Here is a 21839-nt window from a genome sequence, read left to right as displayed (position 1 = left end):
TAAAATAACACATACATCAAGATATACATACATGTATTCAAAAAAGGGGAAAAAATATTATTTAAAAGTTACTTACAAAAAAAAATTACTTTTTCCTTCTTCCACTGTCTTCTCTAGAGGTTCTAAGGAGAAAATTCCATTAGGATCATCATTTGCTTCGATAATAACAGTAGCCACTCCAGCATTAAAGATAACAGTATCCCCTAAAAAGAGAGTGAATAATTTTATCAAAACTGGAATCAGAAATGGAGCTAACTCTAAAATTGAATGTATTTTCTTCTCAAAACAACAGCTTTCATGCAAAGAAAGAAACAAGCAGTGATAAAACAAGCAGTGCAAACTAATATTTGAGATATTCAGTAACAGACAAATCAGAGTAAAAAAAATGTAAATAGCATCTAAGGCAAGGATCGAGAATGCAGATTTGAAGAAAAAATTGTGACATGACCAGAGATGATGCAATTCTGAGAAGAAAGGATTGTATGAGAGGCAGTACTTCATGTTTGATAAATTAGTCAAGTCAGAAGAAAAAGACATGTATTCAGAGATCCTAGCTCTCCTTTTGATCTACAGCAGAAATATTGCACTTTTACTAAATACAAAACAACAATAATCTCTAAGACATTAGTCATATCCATATCACAGCCTATCTGAAAGGAAAAAAAAACAAGATACCTGTGAAGTAAGATGGAAATTAGTAGGATTTCTTTGTGTATATTAGCAGAGTAGGGACATTTCAACACTTTTTTACGTCCACAAAGGTACATTATGTTTCCATCCCCATCCTAGTTTTCACCCTTTTCAAAAGCACTAGACTTGGTTTTTTTTCAAAGTGAACAACACTTTTATGCTTTTAACTTCATATACCTCTATTTGTATTTTGTCAGAGGTACAACAGTCCAATAAAATTTTCAAAAGGGATGTAACATTCAAGGCAAATATATACAACAGATGATAAAAAGAAAAATAATAATTTCTTTTTTTTCCCCCTTTCAGGAATTCATCTAGAAATATTCTGTATTTTGCCCATTCTGGCAGGAATATGTGAAAAAAGGAAAGTCATCACAGGTTTTCAATAGAATGGTAAAAGAAGATACCAGCAGATCCTGAACAAGGTTAGTGAAGTAGAAAGAGAGCACTGAAGAGAAAATTTAAGAAGGGAGAAGTATGGCTTTATCGAATAATTTCCACAAAGCTGGTGTTCTCTAACAGACCTGGGTATTAGACTGCTTTCTGGCTGGCCTCTAGAAACACATGAACTACCTTATACTCAGATAATTGAGAAACATTACCTCTTTATTTAACTTGTATTTTGTTATTGATGAGTCAAAACCCCATCTAATTTGGAGCATTTGGAAAGAGATTTCAATTCAAGTTATTTTTGGAAGACAGTTTCAGCTTCATAATTTAATTTTTGTTTCCGATTAAACAATTTAAGGTCAAAATCCAAACTGGCTGTACAGAAATTTTATAGAAATGTTGATGCAAACCTTATTCATATAATGCCTGGCATTTATACATTGCTTTATGATAAGAATAAGCTGGTAAAAAGTAGAGAAAAAAGACAAGGAGAGTTACTAAATATACATTAAATCATTGCTTTTACCTGTTGAATTCAAAAGGAAGATATAAAATACTTCATCAGTTTCAGGGGTATCATCATCATTGATAAACACAGATAAGGTCTGCTCTCTTTCTCCAACATTGAACAGAATTAAACTCTCCTTTTCACTGGGAACAAAGTCTCCCTCTTCAGCTGTTGCATCTCCATTAACAGTAATATACTGAACAGCAACAACAGTACTAGTAGATCCATTCCTTAGGACTGTAAAGTTTGCAACACTCCCTTCTGTAACGCTCACTGTCAGAGGTTCTGAAAAGATACAAGCAACAAATTCAAGTTCAAGCCTGAGCTTCTTGCTTGTGGCTTATTCACCTAAACCCCCACAAGAGGAAAGAGAAGGCATATGTCAAGAACGAAGGGAAATACTTGCAGGTAGAAGAGAATATTGTTGTCCTTAGCAATCTAACCAATCCAAGAGCCATCAACAAGAATAATGACATAAAATGAGAAAAAAATCTCAAGTAAAAAAAAAAAAGCAAATGCAATACAACAAAAACAAAAAAGTATGTCTTATAACACTAGCTCCACTAGGATTAAGATTTTTCAATAACCGTGGCTTTCAGTAAAATTTGTACAGGGTAGAATATAAATTTAAAATTGAAAACCAGTAATATCTAACCTGCAAAATAAATGGGATCATCATTCCTTGTAATTTGTAAAAATGCACTGGTTATATTGCCCAGTCTTGCTCCACCAGTGGCATTGAATAATTTGATTATGAATACCTCCATCTCTTCAGGTACCTGAATGACAAAATATTAAGAAATTAATCTGTTGCATATGAATCAACAAAGAAATTAAAATGAACAGCTGAGGAGGTTAACAAAACAGGGTTCCTGCATGTTGTTGATTCACAAGTGTTTAGGAGGAAAAACAAATGACAGTTCATACACTCACACAAAAATAATCATCAGTCAAAAAATTTGTAAATAAATGCCCTCATCTTTATTATTATACAGATGATCCAAAAGCTATCCTGCAGTTTTCTGATGCTGATGCAACTTATTTTTACAGCTATATTTATTCATTTATTCCTTTATTACTAATTATTCTCATTCTTTCTTATCCTACTACAAATATATCAACATTAAAAATATAAGATTAGGATTCTTGCTGTCAAAACAAGCAGTTTACTTATTATTATAATTTAACCAGATGACAACTGACAGATTCTAACTTTTTTGTTTATGGATCTGCACAATGTCTCACATTCTCTTATGATTTATTTAAGTAAACTCATGAGCTTCTATCCAAGTATTTTGATTTTTCTCAAAAAAATTAACAGTTTCTTAAAAAACAGATTCCTCTTACATTTCAATGTTTCAGCACTTCCTCTTTGCTCCACATATTTACACAAAAACACTGTAAATATTATTACCTCATCTGGTAGAGAGTAAATCGTGATATTTTTGGAAAACTCCAGATTATCAAAGAATATAGTCCCTTGCTCTGGATAGACGTCATTGGTACATGCTGGGTCAACAATCCAGGACACACTAACACTGCCATAGTTTCCTTGGTTTCTTACAAGTCTGTAAGAGGCTACAAAATGTAAACACGTACAGTGAGTGTGCATCTCCAGGAAAACAACTCAAAATGAAAAAGGTCAGTAAAGCTGAAACAAAGGAAAAGGAAAGGAAACAGTAAGCAAATCCACTTTTTGCAAAATTAATATGCAAGTGCCCTACAAAAAAAGCCACATAATATTAGACCATTACAGCAGTAAAGACTTGTATCAACTCTATAGATACAATAGAGATAGATAAATTGAAGTAACACATATGAAAATTTAGCTCATTCTTCTCTCACATAGCACCTCATGCTTGCCAAGCAGAACAACTACCACCAGGCTGTTCCTTGCAAAAAAATAAATTCTCTGTCCCTCCTGTCTGGTATATTCTCAAGCTATATTTTAACTGGATTGATCCCTTGCCTTTCAAGGCCAATTCTCCTCCACACTAATCTCCACTGCTCATCATACTGTACTCCCTTGGGAACTCCTGAGTCAGGCATTGTCCTACAAAGGTGAAGTAGGGAAAAGTAGCCTTGCAGGACCAGACAGCAGAGAAAGCAGTTACTCTAATAAAAAGAATTACCAGCATAGATGATTTCTCCTTTACTTTCCTTTATTGTTACTGACAGTTCATCAGGTAGAAACTGAATGACACCATGTGGATCATCATTCTTCAAAATGGTTATATTTACCCTTGTGGCATTTCCCAGTTTGCCTGACATTTCACTGTAGCCGCTGAGCACAACAGTATATACCTCATCCAGCTGGAAGAGGGAAAATCACTCAGAATAAAAAGATTTATGCAGCAGAAAGAGAGGACAATTTCAACAAAATAAAATTACACACATTTTCTAAATGCACAATGGTTTTGTACATCTTTGTCATCTGTAACCATGGAAGTAAAGATTTTAAAAACACTGACATTAAGCTAATTTAAAAAGAACTTGTCAGCTTGCATTATTAATAAAGTATGAATTTATACTTCATATATTTCTTGAACAAACACTCACAGGAGATGCACCATGGAACACTAAAACAAGCATTGCATCTTTGCATCTATACAGCCAATATTAGTGTAGACTGGGGAGCACTGAGCTCAGTTAGAAGGTATTTACCAAAAACGGAACAAAAAGAAAACAATTGATTGTACAGCCCTCAATTAAATAGTGGTATTCTATAGCAGAGAATGCCATGGGTGCCAAAAGCTCAGACGGATGAGAAGTTTCAATTTACAAAAAAAACAAAAAAAAACCAAAAAAAAAAAAAAAAAAAAAAAAAAAACCAAAAAAAAAAAAATCCACTGAGGCCTATTAAAGCCAAAGATACCTTCTAATAATCCAGGCATCCCTGGTTTGGAGACTGGGAATACATTCCATAGAAAAGCATTGCATACTCATTCTGCTACCATATATTTTCTTATATTTTAATAAGTGACAAACTGTTATGCTGTGAAGACAATTTGGAGAAAGGAAAATTTTCATTTCTACCTCTGGAATACCATCCATCCTTGTCAAAAGAGTAATTATGATCTCTCTTTCACCAGGTTTAAATTCCAGAATTCCTGTGCTTCCATAAAACTCATTATTGTCCCTTGGTTCTACAGTGTATCGCAGAAACTGCCTGACAAGGCTCCCTCTGCTGCGGACAATCTGCAGTTCCACAGAATCCCCCTCCTGTAGAAAAAAAGAAAATCTAGCATTTTACTTGCATTCTGCTAAGATTTACTTTTCCATAACAATTAAGAAAAGGTATTCAGATAGCTACCTTGATACTGTAGGGACCTCTGGAAGACGGAGAAAATTCAAACACTCCTCCAGGATCATCATTTTCCAAAATAGTGATCTCACAAGTAGTAAACCCATATTTCAGTATTTGGTTTTCCACACTGACCCTGGGCAAGGAAAGAAGTCATGCTTTTTTTGAGTGATGGTTCTTTTAGTAAATAAATACATATCTATGTGAAGGACATTAGAATCCTGATTAATTTTATGAATAAATTATGAAAACAATTACCTAAAAAGAATATAATAAATTAGGAAAGACACATCAGAGTATTCCATTCATTTGCAGAAAACCCAGCCTTTGTTCCTGAGATACCTTTGCTTTCTGATTATTTTTACAGCTTATAGTTCTAGGGCTTTTCAGTCACACATACACAATACTAAGAAAAAGTAATAGAATCATATACTAACAATTTAAAATCACTTTTAGTATTATTTTTTATTTGGATCAAACATAAGCAGTGATCCAAAATCACTTAAACAAGAGAGCTTCCATTTCTTGCTTTCATTTTGTCAGATATAAACTTTCAATTACATTGTTTTAAGTACATTCCATTAAAAATGCAAGAAATATTATTGCTGAAAGATGCATAAAGAATGCACCTTCAGACTGGAGATTTTGATATAGTTTATTAAGTGTTTGTTTATGAATTCAGATTCATCTTCCGTGTTTTCTGGAAGAAAATTTCAATGAACAAACAGGAAATATCTATTTTTAATGGTAATATGTCATATTTACTGTATATTTTTAAAAAATGCCAGCAGACCCAAAAACTTGTGTTAACATAAATTAAACCTATGTCATTAAAAAAAAAAGATAACTGCTCGACAGAAAACTTCTTTACAGTTCTAGTCCACTCAGGCACTTAGGTGGGACAAATTGTATTTCTGGCAGTTTAAGACAACGGATCCGTATTGCAAACAAGCACAGGTATCAAACACTGAGTCATGCATTAATAACTTTCATCATTCACAAATCCTAAACAAAGCTTCATGCCAGAAACCCATGCCACCAAATTAAAAACCGAAAGACAACAAAGCATTGTCTGAAGAGATGCAGAAGACATGATTCTTGAGACAAAAAGAAGTTATTGACAGATTCTGTTCAAATGAATCTCTCGTAAAACAAAGTATTGATTCATTAAAGAGAAACCACAGTACACTGCACTTACCCAAAGTACACAACAAACCTTTCTGTCTCTACCCTGTTAACAGAGAAAGAAAAAAGGAAAGAAGAATAGAGGGAAAGAAAAGGGATGGGGGAATGAATGAAAGTGCTAATTCCTGGAATTTCAATAGTACCAGTCTTAGACAATAATAAAAACAAGAGCACCACAAAGTTTTCTTTTCCCTTTCCAAACACATGTTCATTTTATGGGAACCTCCTTCCTTGGCATTTTCCTGTTGACAAATGCTAGCAAGTGGGCAATCCTCACTGGTGACAAATGACCCCATGATCAATTCAGGATGTCAAGGCCAATTCATGGTATGCCCTACCCAGCACTCCTTCAGGAGTTCTTTCACTGCCAGCCTTTGTGTCTGCATCAGCAGCCCACATTTATAATGTCACGCAAAAAATATACAATCAACAGGCCTCCATTTGTGTTATTTCATCGATCTGACACAGTAATGATAAAAATAGATAAGTACACTGGGAGTTAAAACACGTACATATCAAAGACTATTCTAGCAAAAAATCACATCAAACTTTATTTTTGACATTTTTTTTAGATTAATCAGATTATCAGAGTAAAAGACCAACAAAAAAAGGAAAGAAGAAAACCACCACTCCTCCAAATAAACAAGGAAAAAATACAAATAGGAAAATAAGCACATATGACAAAACTATCACATCAATTCAGATGAAAGGAAATTATTCAGCAATAAAAAGCACATCATTTTATGAAAGTATGCATAGATTATTTTCTTAACCTAAAATAAATATACAGTTAATATTAAATCTGGACCTTCTTTTAAAATTGTATCAACAGATAAAAAAAGCATTTATGAAATGAAGTTTTGAATTAAAAAAAATTTAGCTTCAGAATTCAGTTAACATGAGTTCAAACAAAAGTTTGAAGTAGTAAAACAAATACATTTGCAGCTCTATTCTTTCAAATAGGAGATCTGATTAATAGAAATTTCCTAGTTATTTCAAATGAGGCTAGTTTTTAAAATACTATATATGAAGACATTCTCTTTTCCTTCAGAAATGTATGCAAGTTTTTCAAAATCATCAGGCATTAATACTATTAAAAGAGTCAAGGTGAAAATTCCAGAGCTAAAATTTATGCTAAATTTTCATTATATTGCTCTTCATGCTAAAATTTAATTATGTCACTAAGCTGTTGGTAATATATTTCACAGCAGAGAATACAAACAAACCATTATGTTAAGTGGGTCTTTGGTGCAAGCTTAAGTGGTTAAGACACAATTTTGGTTATGTACAAGCTTAAGTGGTTAAGACACAATTATCAAAGAGTCAAAGGGCAATGCTAAACTACATTTCATCGTCATGAAGTCAGACTGCCTGAATCAAACACAGCTCAGACGAAAAAGGGCCTGTTAACTGAGGACTAGTGCTAGAATCCAGTATCATTTTGTAGTGCACGATGGCAGCTCTAACAGAATCCAAGGCACAGCTGAAATTAAACAGAGGACTAGTGCTAGAATCCAGTGTCATTTTGTAGTTCACAATGGCAGCTCTAACAGAATCCAAGGCATAGCTGAAATTAAACAGTCTCAAGCTACCATGAGGAGGTACTTTGAGTATCTCCAGGTATACTTTGAAAATACTTAGAAGACTGACAATACTTTCGACCTTTTAACAGTCACAGTGTAAATCAGGCCAGAATTTCAAGAACTTGGAAGTTAGAAAGCAACTAATCAGATTCTGACTGTCCTGAAACAACTGCTAAAAACACCATTATCTTGAATTTTTCTCCAGCCAAGTTTTCAAAACTAGGGTCACTTGACTGGCTGACTGATTGATGGATCTGACCGTGTTTTCCCTTCATGACTGGCTAGATTGCCATCAGTGCTCTAATGTATTAAATTTTGGTTAATATTCAAAAACAGCAGATGGAGGTTGGCACTAGAACAGGCTCCACAGAGCAGCAGTCACAACCCCAAGCCTGACAGAGTTCAAGAAATTTTTGGACAACATCCTCAGGCCCACAGTGTGATTCTTGGGACATCCTATGCAGGCCAAGGAGCTGGATTTGATGATCCTGATGGGTTCCTTCCAGTTTTGCTTCTTCTGTGATTTCATGCTAAAACAGACTATGCAAAAAAGAATAGAAGCCACGAGACACAGGCTTCCAACATTACATGAGCAATGAACACAACAGGATCCCTCGTGTCTACATTCTGGGGTACTCATATACAAATTTTCATATCAACCCTGGACCAGGATTCATCAAGAGACTTCCTGGCTCAGCCTTGGATTTTTCTTCTTGCTGTGGACCTTCCTGGCAATCACTGACCAGTGCCTGATGCTGAGGACGATCATTCAAACTTGTCCCTGACTTAATCTGCCCTACCACCATGACCTTATCTAATGCCCTGGACTGAAGGCTGCCCCCACTTCCACATGAAAAATCTCATTTGAAAAGGCTGGTCATCACAGAAGAAAATCACATTTTCTTTAAAAATACCTTAATTATTACTTAGCAAGAACTACAGATAAATTAGGACAACTAAGAGAAGCTTCAAAATGTTATGTCACTGTTTTAAAATGCACAGTACCATAAAATAACAGAAAGAAGATTTTTGACTACATTTAAAATAACAAGAAAATTATTAAATAAATACTACTGAAAATAAAATAGTGATAGAGAGATGTGTTTGAATTTGGTAACTTTGAATAAAGAACTATAATTCTGAAGAAAGTGAATGCTTTGAAAAGCCCAAAAGAAACCGAATTGCAACTGTGAGGTTGTATTAGTGTTACTCTGAAAAACACACTTCTCTAAAATCTTTCTCTTCTTTCAGATATCTAAGAAAAGGCGCATTCAAACTGCCTGTTGAATGTTACTCAATTTGCATCCTCGATTTGTGTTCACTACTTAATTTTTTTCAGAATTATCTACTGACTTAATTAGTGACCTAGCTTAAAGAATAGAATTCAAGGAGGATTGGCAACATTATGAATTCCACAGTGTTTCTTACCAGAAAGAACACCTTCTCTCCAGATTTAATCCACAATTTATTTGATTTTAGAGGCCATTTTAACTTATGTTATTCATAGCAGAAGATATATGGTGTTACTACTTTGAAAACTAATGAACGCTCCAGTAGGTGTCTAGTAACTCATATAAACATTCTACTACCAGTTTCAAATAACTTTTTCCCTATCAAAACAAGATCTGTCCAAAGCCTTGAAGTAAAAGCCAACATTTTACAATGAAAGACTTAGTTCTTACATCATCGCATATATTTCTTCATGGAAAAATTACTTAAGGAAAATAAATATAGTTTTATTAGGCACTAAGCACATGAAATCCCCAAGTTAAAAAAATATTCTATTAAAAAACTTTTTTTATGCCCTGAATTAAGGCACATAGACAGTATGCAGTGCTTTAAATGGGCCTTCTATGATTTGCAAACTTTTTATCAATAAATAGTCTCTTAAACACAAAAATGCTTTGATTAAAATTGGAAAAGAATTGTTTTTAAAAATGTAAATGCAAAGCATAGGTTTGACTCAAGTGCTGGGTTCAGATTTGGGCCCTGCAATTCAGCAACCATGAATTCGACTGTTGTTACTCTTAAAAACATACTTCTCTAAAAAGCTTTCACTTCTATCCAATATCTCAAAAAGTGTCCTTTTCCACTGGGCTACTTTTCAGCCACTCTTCCACAGCCTGTAGCTCTGTGTGATGCTGTTGAGATCCACGTGGAGAATCTGAGATTTGATCTTGTTGAATCTCAAGCCGTTGTTGCCACTCCATCAACCCAGCCTGTCCAGGTCCCTCTGCAGAGCTCTCCTACCTTCCAGCAGATCAACAATCCCACATAACTTGGTGTCATTCACAAATTTATTAATGGTAAATCCCCTCATCCAAATCATCAATAAAGGCATTAAACAGTTCTGGGCCTAACACTGATCCCTTGGGGACCCGCCAGTCTCTGGCTGCCAACTGGATGCAGCACCATTCACCACCACTCTCTGGGCTCAGCCACCCAACCAGTTCTTAACCCACAGAAGCGAGCACCTGTCCTAGTCATGGGCTGCCAGCTCTTCAAGGCAAATGCTGTGGGACACAGTAACTTTGCTGGAGTCCAGACAGGCAGCATCTGCAGCCTTGCCCCAAACCCTCGGGCATGTCAGCTGATCATAAAAGGAGATCAGATTGATCAGGCAGGACCTGCCCCTCCTAAGCCCATGCTGGCTGGGTCTGATGCCCCAGCCATCCTGTACATCTCGTATGACCCCACTCAAGATGATCAGTTCCATAACCTTGCCAGGCACCAAGGTCAGGCGGGCTGTAGTTCCCCAGATCCTCCTTCCAGCCCTCTTTGTGAACAAGCATCACATAGGTCAACCTCCAATTGTTTGTGACCTCCTCAGTTAGCCATGACTGATGGTATATGAGCGAGAGCAGCTTAGAGAGCTCTTAAAACATCTCCCTCATTATCCTAGGATGAATCCTCTCCAGTCCCATAGACTTCTGCTCACCTAAACCGCTCTGCTAATCACTAACTACTTTCTTCTGGATTTCAGGAGGTCTATTCTTCTCTTCAACCTTTTCTACCAGCTCAGGGGACCAGTTGCCCTGAGAATAATTGGTCTTACTGAGGCTGAAGACTGAGGCAAAGGAAGTGTTAAGTACCTCAGCCAGTATCACATCACAGAAATCACTAAAACTATAAAATTTTCCACATTACATCAGTTTTGCTTCATTGAACATACGTCACATTAGATACATACATACACATACATGGATCTGTTCTGGTATCTTAATTTTTGGGAGTCGTGACCAAAAGATTCTGAGCACAAACTATTTAAAAACCCAGCTGTTCCTGGATTTTACTTTTACCAAAATAAAAATAAAATATTTTGTGTATTGTTTCTCCTAGTTCAGAGGTTTTCACTCCCAGCTCCACTCATTTAAGAGAACAAACACAATCCATGTCCCATGAGAGCCCTTCAGCAGTGCCAATTGCCAAATTTATAGCTGTGTATCTGCACTAGGGGCATGAGAACTGCCAATAGTCAAACTTCTTGTGCAAAAGTTAAAAAAAATCCATCAGATTTAGCTCAGTAGTGATACAAAACTCTGGCTTTATTTATGTTTAATTTCAATTCAGGCCTATTAAGACATGGTCAGGCATCCAAAGTGAAGCTGGTCCTAAAGAAAGAAAATAGGAAGAAGCTTCAGCAGGCACAGGATTATCTTACTTCTTTACAGCTCATCTGCCTTCTGGGTAAGCATATTCTTCATGATATACATTGGCCTCCATTTTGTGGAGAGCATTCATAACTATTTTTAATATCCAGGGCCTACAGATGGTGGCCACAGAGCAAGGAAGGAAATACTATTTTTAATGGCTTGGAAGGTTTCTTTTGTTATTATGGGTACAATCAAAACTCATTGAAAACTTTTACTACCATAACAACATCACTGAGTTGTAAATAATACATACTTGTTACAACTAATTATCATATTATTTTGCCCATGCTATTACTAATTGCAATAAATAGAATGGTTATGGACGTATTTCTACATCTATAGTTTCAATAAAGTCTGTACATGCTCTATTTTTCTACTGATTTATGCTACAGTTTAACAAGCAATGCAAGCACATCCACAGCAGAGTGCATCTCTCTTTTCATGGTAATTCACTACTGCTGTGAGGCGCTGGCTGCCTGTCTTGGAAACTGAAATCTTCTGTTCAACTAGAAAACACAAACTATGTAGGAGGCAATACCAAAAGCTAACATGCATGACCCTGCCAGTATCATTCATCCCCGCTTTGAAAAGCCATCTCCAGTATTGAAAGGATGATCTTTGCAGGTATTGCATTCTTGTCTCCTACTCAAGTTAAATGTTGCCAAATTTCACTTGTAGCCTTCAGGGACACTGCCCAGGTGTAGAGAAAAGTTCAGATTTTATCTCCTATGTAGTCACTTTTTCCTGACCAGACTACCTATTCCTTACTTCACTCTCTGACCTTGCCGAGTGTGGGAAAGCTGCTTACGGCTGGCAAAATTTTTACCAGCCACTTCATGATCAATAGAATCTGCTACTCCCACTACACATAGCAAAAGCAGAACAGTGGTTGCATTTGATCAGCTGCCAACTCAATCCCTTTTTAGACATAATTTTCAAGGCATGAGATTACTAGTCAGAGTAAGTGGTAAAAAGCTGTAGTTACACATACTGCAGAGCTATCCAATACTAAAAAGTTAATCTTTTATGCTGCCCACTTCCTCTATATACTTATTTGTCTCCTATCCTTCCACTTCAGCATTTTTGCCACTTTACACAACTCCTTCACAACTTTCATCATTATTTCTAATCTTAGTTTCTTTGTTTGTGCAACAGACTAATGAACTTTCAGGCAAACCAATTTCATCCACAGGAAAAAAAAAACAGAGAACTGCTTGCAATAGTGTCCATTTGTTTTTGTCTTCAACAGAACCATCTTTTCAATACAGCGAGTATCCAAGATTAGAATGAAGTAATTAATTGTGCACTAGATGCATCCACCAGCCAGCTTCTACAGAAGCAGACCAACCCTGAACTGAAAAAGCATCTTTCCTGTGTGCTAGAACAATGATCAAAAAAAACAGGATCATCAGCAGCGTAAGGAGCTTTCTGGTTTGCTAGTATGTACTCTACATGAATATATAGTGTTAGAAGTTCCCATGAGCTCGTTTGCCTTTCCTATGTACAACAAGGATACTTCTACATAAGATAAGGACTGTATACATAGTAGATGTTCAACACAGACATTGCAGCAGACGGACCTCTCTTAGCATGTTTCCAGAAAAATAAATGGGAAAAATATACCTTAGATTATTAAGAGGTATTAGCAGAAGTGATAGTATTTCTAAACTATAGATACATCTGAATTTTTGGAAGCAGGACTGAAGAAATAGCCAAGATTCTCCTGCTAATAAAACAAAAGGCTCCTGGAATGAAATAATTCAAGTATTCTGAGTAGTGTTCACATGCAGATAAATATCTTCTGAGGCCTCTTACAGCCTTAATTATCCTGCAATCCTGATGTCACACAGAAGGGAGACCACAATACTGTGCTTCAGAAACACCTCCCTTTGTAGCTGAGGCATGTGGTAGTAGTCACACTGGCCTATTTTGGAAGCCAGCAGTTGTGATGGAAGTATCTAATTCTGCAACAACATCCTACTATAAAGCTCTTCTGAGAAAAACACAGTCATGTATTGCTTTTCTTACTATTCATTATAGGTTTCCCCATTATCTCACTAAACATTATTTTTCTGAAATTAAGTGTTATAAACAAGAGCTATAAATAAAGATTAAAGCTAAATCAACTTTTTAAGTAGCATACATTATTTTTAATCAAAATACCAGCAAGACTAAGTCATTAGATAATAAGCACAATACACTTTCTTACATTGATCACGAGTCAAAGAAGATTTCATACACAGACTATATCAAGAGCCCAATATTCCTCCAGGCATTTATCAACACAATGGAGGCAACAACTCATAATTAATACTGTGCCAATTTTTTATATATAGATTGAGTATAGCAAGTGGTACATATGAATAAAGATTAGGGTACAATACCTGTCCAAAGTTAGTAAGACGGTTTCATTCATTTCAGGTATATCATCAGCTTTAATAGTAATGTTGATTGTAGTATCACTTTGTCCAGATAAGAAAACAACAGAGCCATTAAAAGGACTTATATCATCCTGTGTTACCGCCTTGTGATTAGGACCAGAGGGTCTCAAACTCCAGAAAACAGTTGCTTGACCATCAGTCCCATCCCTATGCAATGCAATGGAAACCTGTAAAGCACATGAGTCTGCTGTGACTTGTAAAAATAGATGCAAAAACAATTAATCCTTTGCAAATTACTGTTAGAATATGAGCCTCAAAATATTCACCTTTGGCTTTTCTCTTATACCTAAGATCTGAAATCAAAGATGGTACATCTATGAAGATATATACAGAATCCTATATATTTAATCATCTATCCATTATACACTTGGACATATATATTTATATATTCTTAGTGGAGGCGGCAGACAATTAACATGACAAATCACTTAGCACTCATAAACACAAAAACCCTTTTATGATGGATTTAATCAATGCCCATCTCATAAAGAAAACCTGGGTTTTAAATCAGCAGTTTTATTCTGAGAATGAAAATCAGTTCTCTGCTTCAGGATTAGGAGGAAGATCTCAGTTATGACAACTAGGGGGAAAAAAGGGAAAATGTAAGAAAAAATATTTTATAGAGGGTTTCTCTGGCTGGGGTTACAACCTTCAGATGGATGACAATGCTTTTGAAAATGCTTTTGGGTACTGAGAAATACAAAAAAACATTGTTTTTTAGAAAACAGACCAAGCAAGACAAACTACATATTTACATATAAGTCAATTATAAAAAACACAGACACTTTCACCAAATTTTGTAGCAAAATCAGTACTACTCTACAGAGTGTCTTTGCAGCTGATGGAAGACATTAAACTGCAACATCTTTTGCTTCATGTGAGCATGAAGACTTAACCAATTCTAGATTCTTACAGAGAAAGCAAAGTTCACCACACTTTTCAGGTGACAATCTTGCTAACAATTTTTTGCCTTTTTTGGTTTTTTAAAGGAGGAGAATATTTGAATTAAGATCAAACTTGGAGGATGGATTTTTCTCACATTAATTTTCAAATGCTACAGTGGCTATAGCAAACTTTGCTTTCTCCAAATAAGTTTTCCATTCTAAGGGACAATATAAAAATGTTTACTTACCACTGTAGCAGGCGATTCTTCTGGTTCAGAAAGAATAATTGGAAGATTGCTAGTAAAGCCTATTTCTCCATTTGCAATATCTGGAGTAATCCTCAAAGAAATATTTCGAATCTCACCTAATCTAGGACTCACAGGTGGGACAAGAGGAATTCTATTCAGCAGCTCAACTTTTTCCAACTGTGAGAAAAAGTAAGAAAAACTTGAGAAATAAGAAGACTGAGTACCAAGCAAAAACTATTCTGACATCTTGGAATAGGTGTCATATGCAAGGAGCAAAACACCTCCAGGATAAATTTCTCCTACTAGCAACATTTCTACTACAACAATGTGTAAATAGTTGTGCAAGAAATTAAGTGAATGATATTGAGCTTCCACAACAGAATGGTATACCTCTCAGACAAATCATGAGTGCAACTAAATGTATGTAGAGGGATAATTAGCTCTCTAAACTGGGCAATTCCTTACTAGATCTATGAATTGATCTGCCACATTGTTGTTCAAACTTCAGGTTTTTTGCCATGCATTGATAAAAATCTGTTGAAGTCACTGGAAACATAATTTATACACTCTCATTAAGCCAAAGAGTGACTCAATCTTCTTTCCTCTCTCAAAAAAATGAAAAGACTTCTCTATTTACAATAACTAATATGTTAGAATTATATTCAAAATTGAAATCAGTACAAGATTTCAAAACTATACTCTCCTCTTACATTACCATATTTTGGATGGTTTATTTATACTAAGAAGAAAGAGAAAACTGTTTATTCTATCTTTGAATGGAAAATACCATTCACTTAGGCCATCAGAACCACTGACATGACTTTCCTTGTGTTACTTGTTTTAATATTCCTTTCAAATATAATTTATAACACTATCAGATTCTGTCTACATGGATCATATTACCAGATATTTCTATGACTAATTTATATATACTTTTCACTGGTGTATGAACCACCAATAAGAACCACCTTTTAACTCCCATTAGGATGTTTTTGCTTGGAGTTATTAGATGCTGCCATATCAGTTTTAGTTGAGAAGGTCAAAATGACCTTATTTAAATATAGTTATTATGAATCATCCTCCCAACTGATGAGTTTTAAAGCCCTTTGATTCTTAAAACCAATTTATATAAAATACTTGGACTGTATAATATTTTGTTTTGCTGTTATTCAAGTAACACTCAAAAAATATTCATGCACATTTTATTTGATGATGGGATTTGTTTTATAAATACCGTAATTAGAAAGTGAATCTCAACCATACAAGCTACTTATTGGGATTCTGAGGAATAGAGAGTGTTTCTATTTGTTTCTTTGTTTTCTAAGATTTCTTTTAGAATAGGTGCTAATTCTCCAATTAACACCATTAAGGTGGACCACTGTTGGGTTGTTAGCTCAGTCAAAGTTCTGAAATACTACAGAGCTGAAAGAATTCCCTTTGTTACTATCTGGATAAGAACTTTGAGATTAAAGTAATAATTAATGAAATATTGGTTTTGGTTTTTTTTTTTTTTAATTCAGTGTTTCCTTTAAAAGTAAATCAGTCCTTGAGGGAAAAAAGAATACACTGTGAACCAAATAATGCCACCAGTTTACTAATCTTCTTGTCCATACCAAATGTAGTCTGCACATCAAACAATAGGTTATTTAATTGAAAATGTCACTAAAGAAGGTTAATCTCACATTTCCAGTTCCTCTGTCTGTTCTCTTGTGTTTATACTTCATTTCTTCCTCCACCCCTCCTTCCCTGATTTCTAAATTAATCCTTTTCTGGGCCTAGTACAAACTTTGTAATCTCATTCTAAACATGTTTTTTGAGACTATAATTTATTCACATTGTAGAAGGATTGTCATAGGGATAAATAGAGGTATTTTTATTCCTTTTTATTCCTTTTTAAAAGGAATTATTTGTGTTAGCAGTTGCATCTGATTTCGTGTACTCAAATTAAAAGATTTTTATAGTTCGTGGAGAAAGTACAGAAGATACACCCCGTCTCCCTGGAATCTGCAGTCTGAGAAACCAGGTCAAATGTCTTCATATTGAAATACTTGTCACACATCTTGTCCATAGTCCACACTGCAATGTTATTTGTAATCTATCACCTGAAAGGAGCTTGAAATTAGGCATTTCAATTCTTTCAGAACACATGAAGAGGGTAAAACAGACTAACCTACTCTAATATCTCAGAAAGATATTCTCTGCCTAGCTGTGAACATAGAAAGAGTGTGTGCAACTAAAATGATAATATGATTCTGTCAATTTTTTTTTCTTTCTCTCTCCTTCTTTTCTTTTTTTTTTTTCCTTTTAATAAAATGTAGGGGGAAGTAGGTAAAGGGAAGAAATCTTTTCAAGTAATTAAAACATTTTTGGTAGACTAGAAATTAAAGAAAAAAAAGACAAAATTTTACATTTATGATTCCACATTATCTCTGTTTGAAAATTTTGAAGACACATGACTTAAATAGAAAAGACTGAAAAGAACTAAGAAATGTCTTTGAGATTTGTGTTTGGTTGTGCCAAGTCACCCTTTTGTCTGTGTATCAGGATTGCTCCCTGGGCTCATGATCCTAGACAGTGGCAAGAGTTAATGTGAAGAAGAAGAAATTATGCTGTAGTCTCAACTGCAGATGAGAAATTAAGTATAAAAATTACTGATTACAATTCCCAGAAACTCCCACAGCAGCATTTCTGAACAATAGCTTGCCAAAATGTATGTAAATGTGGTTTTCTCCAGTGAAAAATGAAGAAAAAAAAATCATATTGGAAAACAAAAAAATTTTTCTTTAAACATTTTTTGTGGAAAACCCATTTTCATTCAAAAGCATAATTTTAGTGCATTTTTCCAGCCAATCTTACAAGCAATGACAAAATCTCCCTTCTTACAAATTCAGATAGAGAGAAAAAAAACCTCACCAAAACAAACAAATAAAAAAACAAAAAAAAACCCCCACAAACAAAAACAATAACAGAAGATGAAAAAAATCAAAAGACCACATACGGGAAAACTAGAAGAACTTTTCAATTACCTGGTCAAAGTTGCACATAAATTAAACATATGTTTGACTATTTTAATTTATATTTCATTTTTTTTTAATTTCTAAAATCCGTCATACTTCTGTACTTTAGGAGCCTTTATTTGATTAAATTGAAAAGCAAAGGGTAGAAAGATACCTGAAAAGGTAACAAACTTCTGCAACACTGATATAATTTTGTTAAATTTCATTATTGGTAACTGAATCGTATTACAACAGTGTATTTTTTTAAATTATGTAATTAGTAAATAATTATTAGGAATAAAGCTCCTTATAGCATATCTGTGGAAGCAGTATCTAAATAAAAGAGTTTTCTTGGCTACAGAACTAATTGTTTTTTTTTTTTTTTAATCAAGCAAAATCATTTTAATTAAGTTAAAAGGGAAGGACCCTCTACTATTTTACATCCTTTATACTACATGAGCTAAACCCCCCCCCCAAAAACAGCTGAGATACCTGTATGACAAAATGAGCTCCATTTTGAAGAAATGCATCATTTCGTATTGGTATATTTATAGTAGCTTGTGCTTTTCCTTCTGGAAAGATAAGAGTACTTCTTCTAGATATATTTAGAATGCCACCTTTTGCTCTCTCAGGATCCAGAGCTCCAGCTGGAATATACAGTGCAGTATAAACCAACTGCACATCTCCAACTGTTCCTCCTTCCCTTGCAAAACTCAAGGATAAAAAGCGTCCCATTGGATTACTTTCAATCTTCTGATTCTCCAAAGGATGGAATTTTATTAGACCATAAACATCATCACTGTCCTGAATGTAAAACAAAAGCTGCAAAGTAGAAAACAGCATGCTGCATTACTCTATACCATAGTTTCATGCTTTCACAAAACCTCCTAACTGTCACCACACATTTTTTTCCTTAGTGAACTGGCATCAGGAAAGAAATCAGATGGACAACCTCAAAGAATTCTTTATATACAAGAAGCATTGCATTGACAGTGGTGATTGTCCCACTCTGCATCATTGCGTGTGCCAGAATGAGCTCTGAATAACTGATTTTTTGGTTCAGCAGCCAAAGTGAATAAGTTAAAAATGTTTTAGATTGTAAGGGATTTAATTTTATTCACCAAGCTCATTCCAACCATTTTTGAGAAAGACAAAGGAGGGATTTGAGTCACAGAACTGCCAGCAAGTCTAGCCACCCTTTATTTGATTGTTCAGAGGTTACAGTCTTAAGTACCAAACCTTCCCCTTGAAGTTGTTACTCTTTAAACATTTAAGTAATCATTAAAACAGCAAAGGAATGAGTGAAAACAACTTTCCTCTCTTCTGTTAGAAAGCAGTCACTCGAGACAGCATTTTTTCAGTGCTATCATTGCCCATTGAATAATCTGAACGGAATTCTACCGCAGTGAAAGGGTCTGGCATTGTACATTATACTCAGCCAAATATATGGATATGGCTCTATACATTAAGATTATATTAAGGATCAGTTTGCTTGATTTTTATCCAAGACGAAACCCTTTATCCTGTTCAAATAATCCATCAATCAATCAATGTTATTAAAACTGGGAAAGTATTACTCCAAATACCTTCTCCAAAAGCACCTTCTCCAAGAAAATTCTAAAGTAAACTTACCTCAGATGGCTCACTAACTTCTGCACCTCCCTGTATTGTATGAGCTAGGAGTTTCAGAAGATAAGGCTCTGCCTCTTCTGGTATATCATCATCAATAATGTTCAGATTAAGTGTCACCAGCATCTCTCCTTGATCAAAACTTATCTCTCCTGCCTCTGGAAGTAGGTCTGTAGTCACGGGTGAAGGGTCACTGCTATTTCGGATTATAACCCAGGAAACAGAAACATTTCCATGTGTTCCACCATTTCTTACAATTGTGATCCCTTCAAACCTATGGTTTCAAACAAAAGCAAAATCCCACAAACCATAATTACTACTAGCATGCATGGTTACCAATTTTCTAAAATATTTCTACTGACCTACATGGTATAAATGCTTGCAACTGACATTTGACTCAAGGCTTACAGTTTGTGAAATCATAAAACATATGTAAGACTTAAGCATTTACTCATGAACTCTGTAAAATCTTGGAAGACACATGTTAGATCTCACTTTGCTTACAGCAAGTAAGATACTCAGAACTGGAGTGGAATCTTGGTATGTTTTACATTTGTCTTGCAAAATACAAATCAAATTTAAGAAAACAATTTGCCTATTCTACATCATGAACAGTTATGAGGCATGAGCATTGAAATTATGATCTTGAATTAACAGTTTGCCTCTGTTCTAAAAATATATTCAGCTACTGATAATACTGGAAATGTCACGTTGCCTGCATCCAACAAGTGCATGACTACAAAAAAAATCTGTAAATCATGACTTGCAAACATCTAGAAAGCAGGATATATTTTTCTTTATTATGTATAAAAAAGAAAGATGAATACTGAAGTGTTGGGCCCTACATACCATAAAATACTCTTCCAAAATTTCTCATAGCATGATAGTTTGAGGCATTATTTGTTTATTTGGGGATGAACTACCAGTATTAGTGGTGGACATTTTTATTGAGATTATCAATATTGTGTATCAGTTCACCTATAAAATGTGTACAGAGCTTTCATTTTAATGTCTATGTAAAATTACAAATATTTAAATTGTTTTTGAGTTCAAGGTAACTATTTAATGGGAGATGCTGAACACCTTTTTTTTCTTTAATCAGAGACTGGCTTTATAGATAGTAAAAGCAAATATATAGCAAGTGTGGAAGACAGAAAAGTACTTCCCACTGACACTGTGTGTAGCAGTATTGCAACTTCACTGGTCCTACCTTCAGATTAGGAGTGTTCACTATTCTCATAATGTGATTGAATACTTATGGCATATTTACATACCATTTATCGATATTAAAATACTTCCTGCATAATTAGACATTCCCACTTCCTTGAAATCTTTGTAAATATAGCTGATAATAACAACACACTAAGTGATTACTACATTATATTTATTAGTGATTTTATAATTACTTTAATGATATCCCAAGGAGCCTTAACAAATACAAAGAAATCTCTTAAAGTGACTAGATACTAGATTTTAAGATCTTTAGTACCTTGAAATTTGGTCCTCATCAATGATAACAGTGTGAGTGAAAAGAACACTGTGAATTGACAGCACTCCATAGGGTTTATCATTCGGCTGGATAGTGACATGAACCACAGATGGATAAATCAAAACAGCATCGCCCTGCAAAGTGTCTTTAAGAAGCATAATCTGAAAGGTCTCAGCAATTTCTGGTATGGCATCATCAAGGATCTTAAATTTCAAATATGTTTCGTGAACTAGAGGTGGGAAAACAAGAGTTGTATTTGGCTGTAGATCTAGGAAGTCTACATTAAGCTGTGCATGTGCAGTTGAATCCCCAGTTATGATGGCGTAACTGACAGAGACTTCATCTTCGTCAGGTCCAATTAATTTTCCAGTGACATCCTTACCACGAACCACTTGGATTGTTATCACTTCATCTTCCTCAGGCACCATATAAGCATTCTGAACAAAACGCACAGGACTGTCATTTTTCCTAATATTAATCCAAACAGAATTTTTTGTGTTGTTGATTTCAGCCCCTCCCTCCACGCTCTTCAGACAAACAACAAAGACTTCATCATTTTCAGGTACCTGGAAAAATAGTATTAGCAACCATGTGTAAGTCCCATTTCACATATATGCAGAACACTTAATACTGAGAAATATGGTTCATGCATTTTGCAGAAGAGTGAAATTATACTAACTTACTAATGAAAGCTCATTTCATATTAAAACAAACAGGAGAATAGCACTGTTTTTAACTGATGCTAAAAATCCGTTTTTAAAAATTAAGGTCTCTATTTTACCTAAACATACTTCTGAAAGATAGTAGAAAGTCAAACCAAATACAAATAAAAATTACTC

The 21839-nt window shown here is 34.8% G+C and overlaps 1 protein-coding gene across 1 annotated transcript in view; it reads right to left on the bottom strand.

Moving 5' to 3' along the window:
- Positions 1–21839, bottom strand: part of ADGRV1 (adhesion G protein-coupled receptor V1) — a 273565-nt gene that overhangs the window by 233686 nt on the left and 18040 nt on the right. Inside the window, exons 7-19 of the mRNA XM_050986466.1 lie at positions 21001–21566; positions 19515–19785; positions 18375–18704; positions 14887–15063; positions 13698–13921; positions 6091–6123; positions 4902–5028; positions 4625–4810; positions 3721–3901; positions 3003–3166; positions 2244–2367; positions 1607–1873; positions 77–203 (exon numbers count right to left, since the gene is read on the bottom strand). Coding sequence (XP_050842423.1) covers positions 77–203; positions 1607–1873; positions 2244–2367; positions 3003–3166; positions 3721–3901; positions 4625–4810; positions 4902–5028; positions 6091–6123; positions 13698–13921; positions 14887–15063; positions 18375–18704; positions 19515–19785; positions 21001–21566 — 2777 coding nt within the window. The remainder of the gene's footprint in view (positions 1–76; positions 204–1606; positions 1874–2243; positions 2368–3002; positions 3167–3720; positions 3902–4624; positions 4811–4901; positions 5029–6090; positions 6124–13697; positions 13922–14886; positions 15064–18374; positions 18705–19514; positions 19786–21000; positions 21567–21839) is intronic.

Source organism: Serinus canaria, chromosome Z (genome assembly GCF_022539315.1).
Source record: "Serinus canaria isolate serCan28SL12 chromosome Z, serCan2020, whole genome shotgun sequence".
NCBI classification, from domain to species: domain Eukaryota; kingdom Metazoa; phylum Chordata; class Aves; order Passeriformes; family Fringillidae; genus Serinus; species Serinus canaria.
Note: the sequence above shows the minus strand (reverse complement) of the source record. Positions and strands in the feature narration are given on the sequence as shown.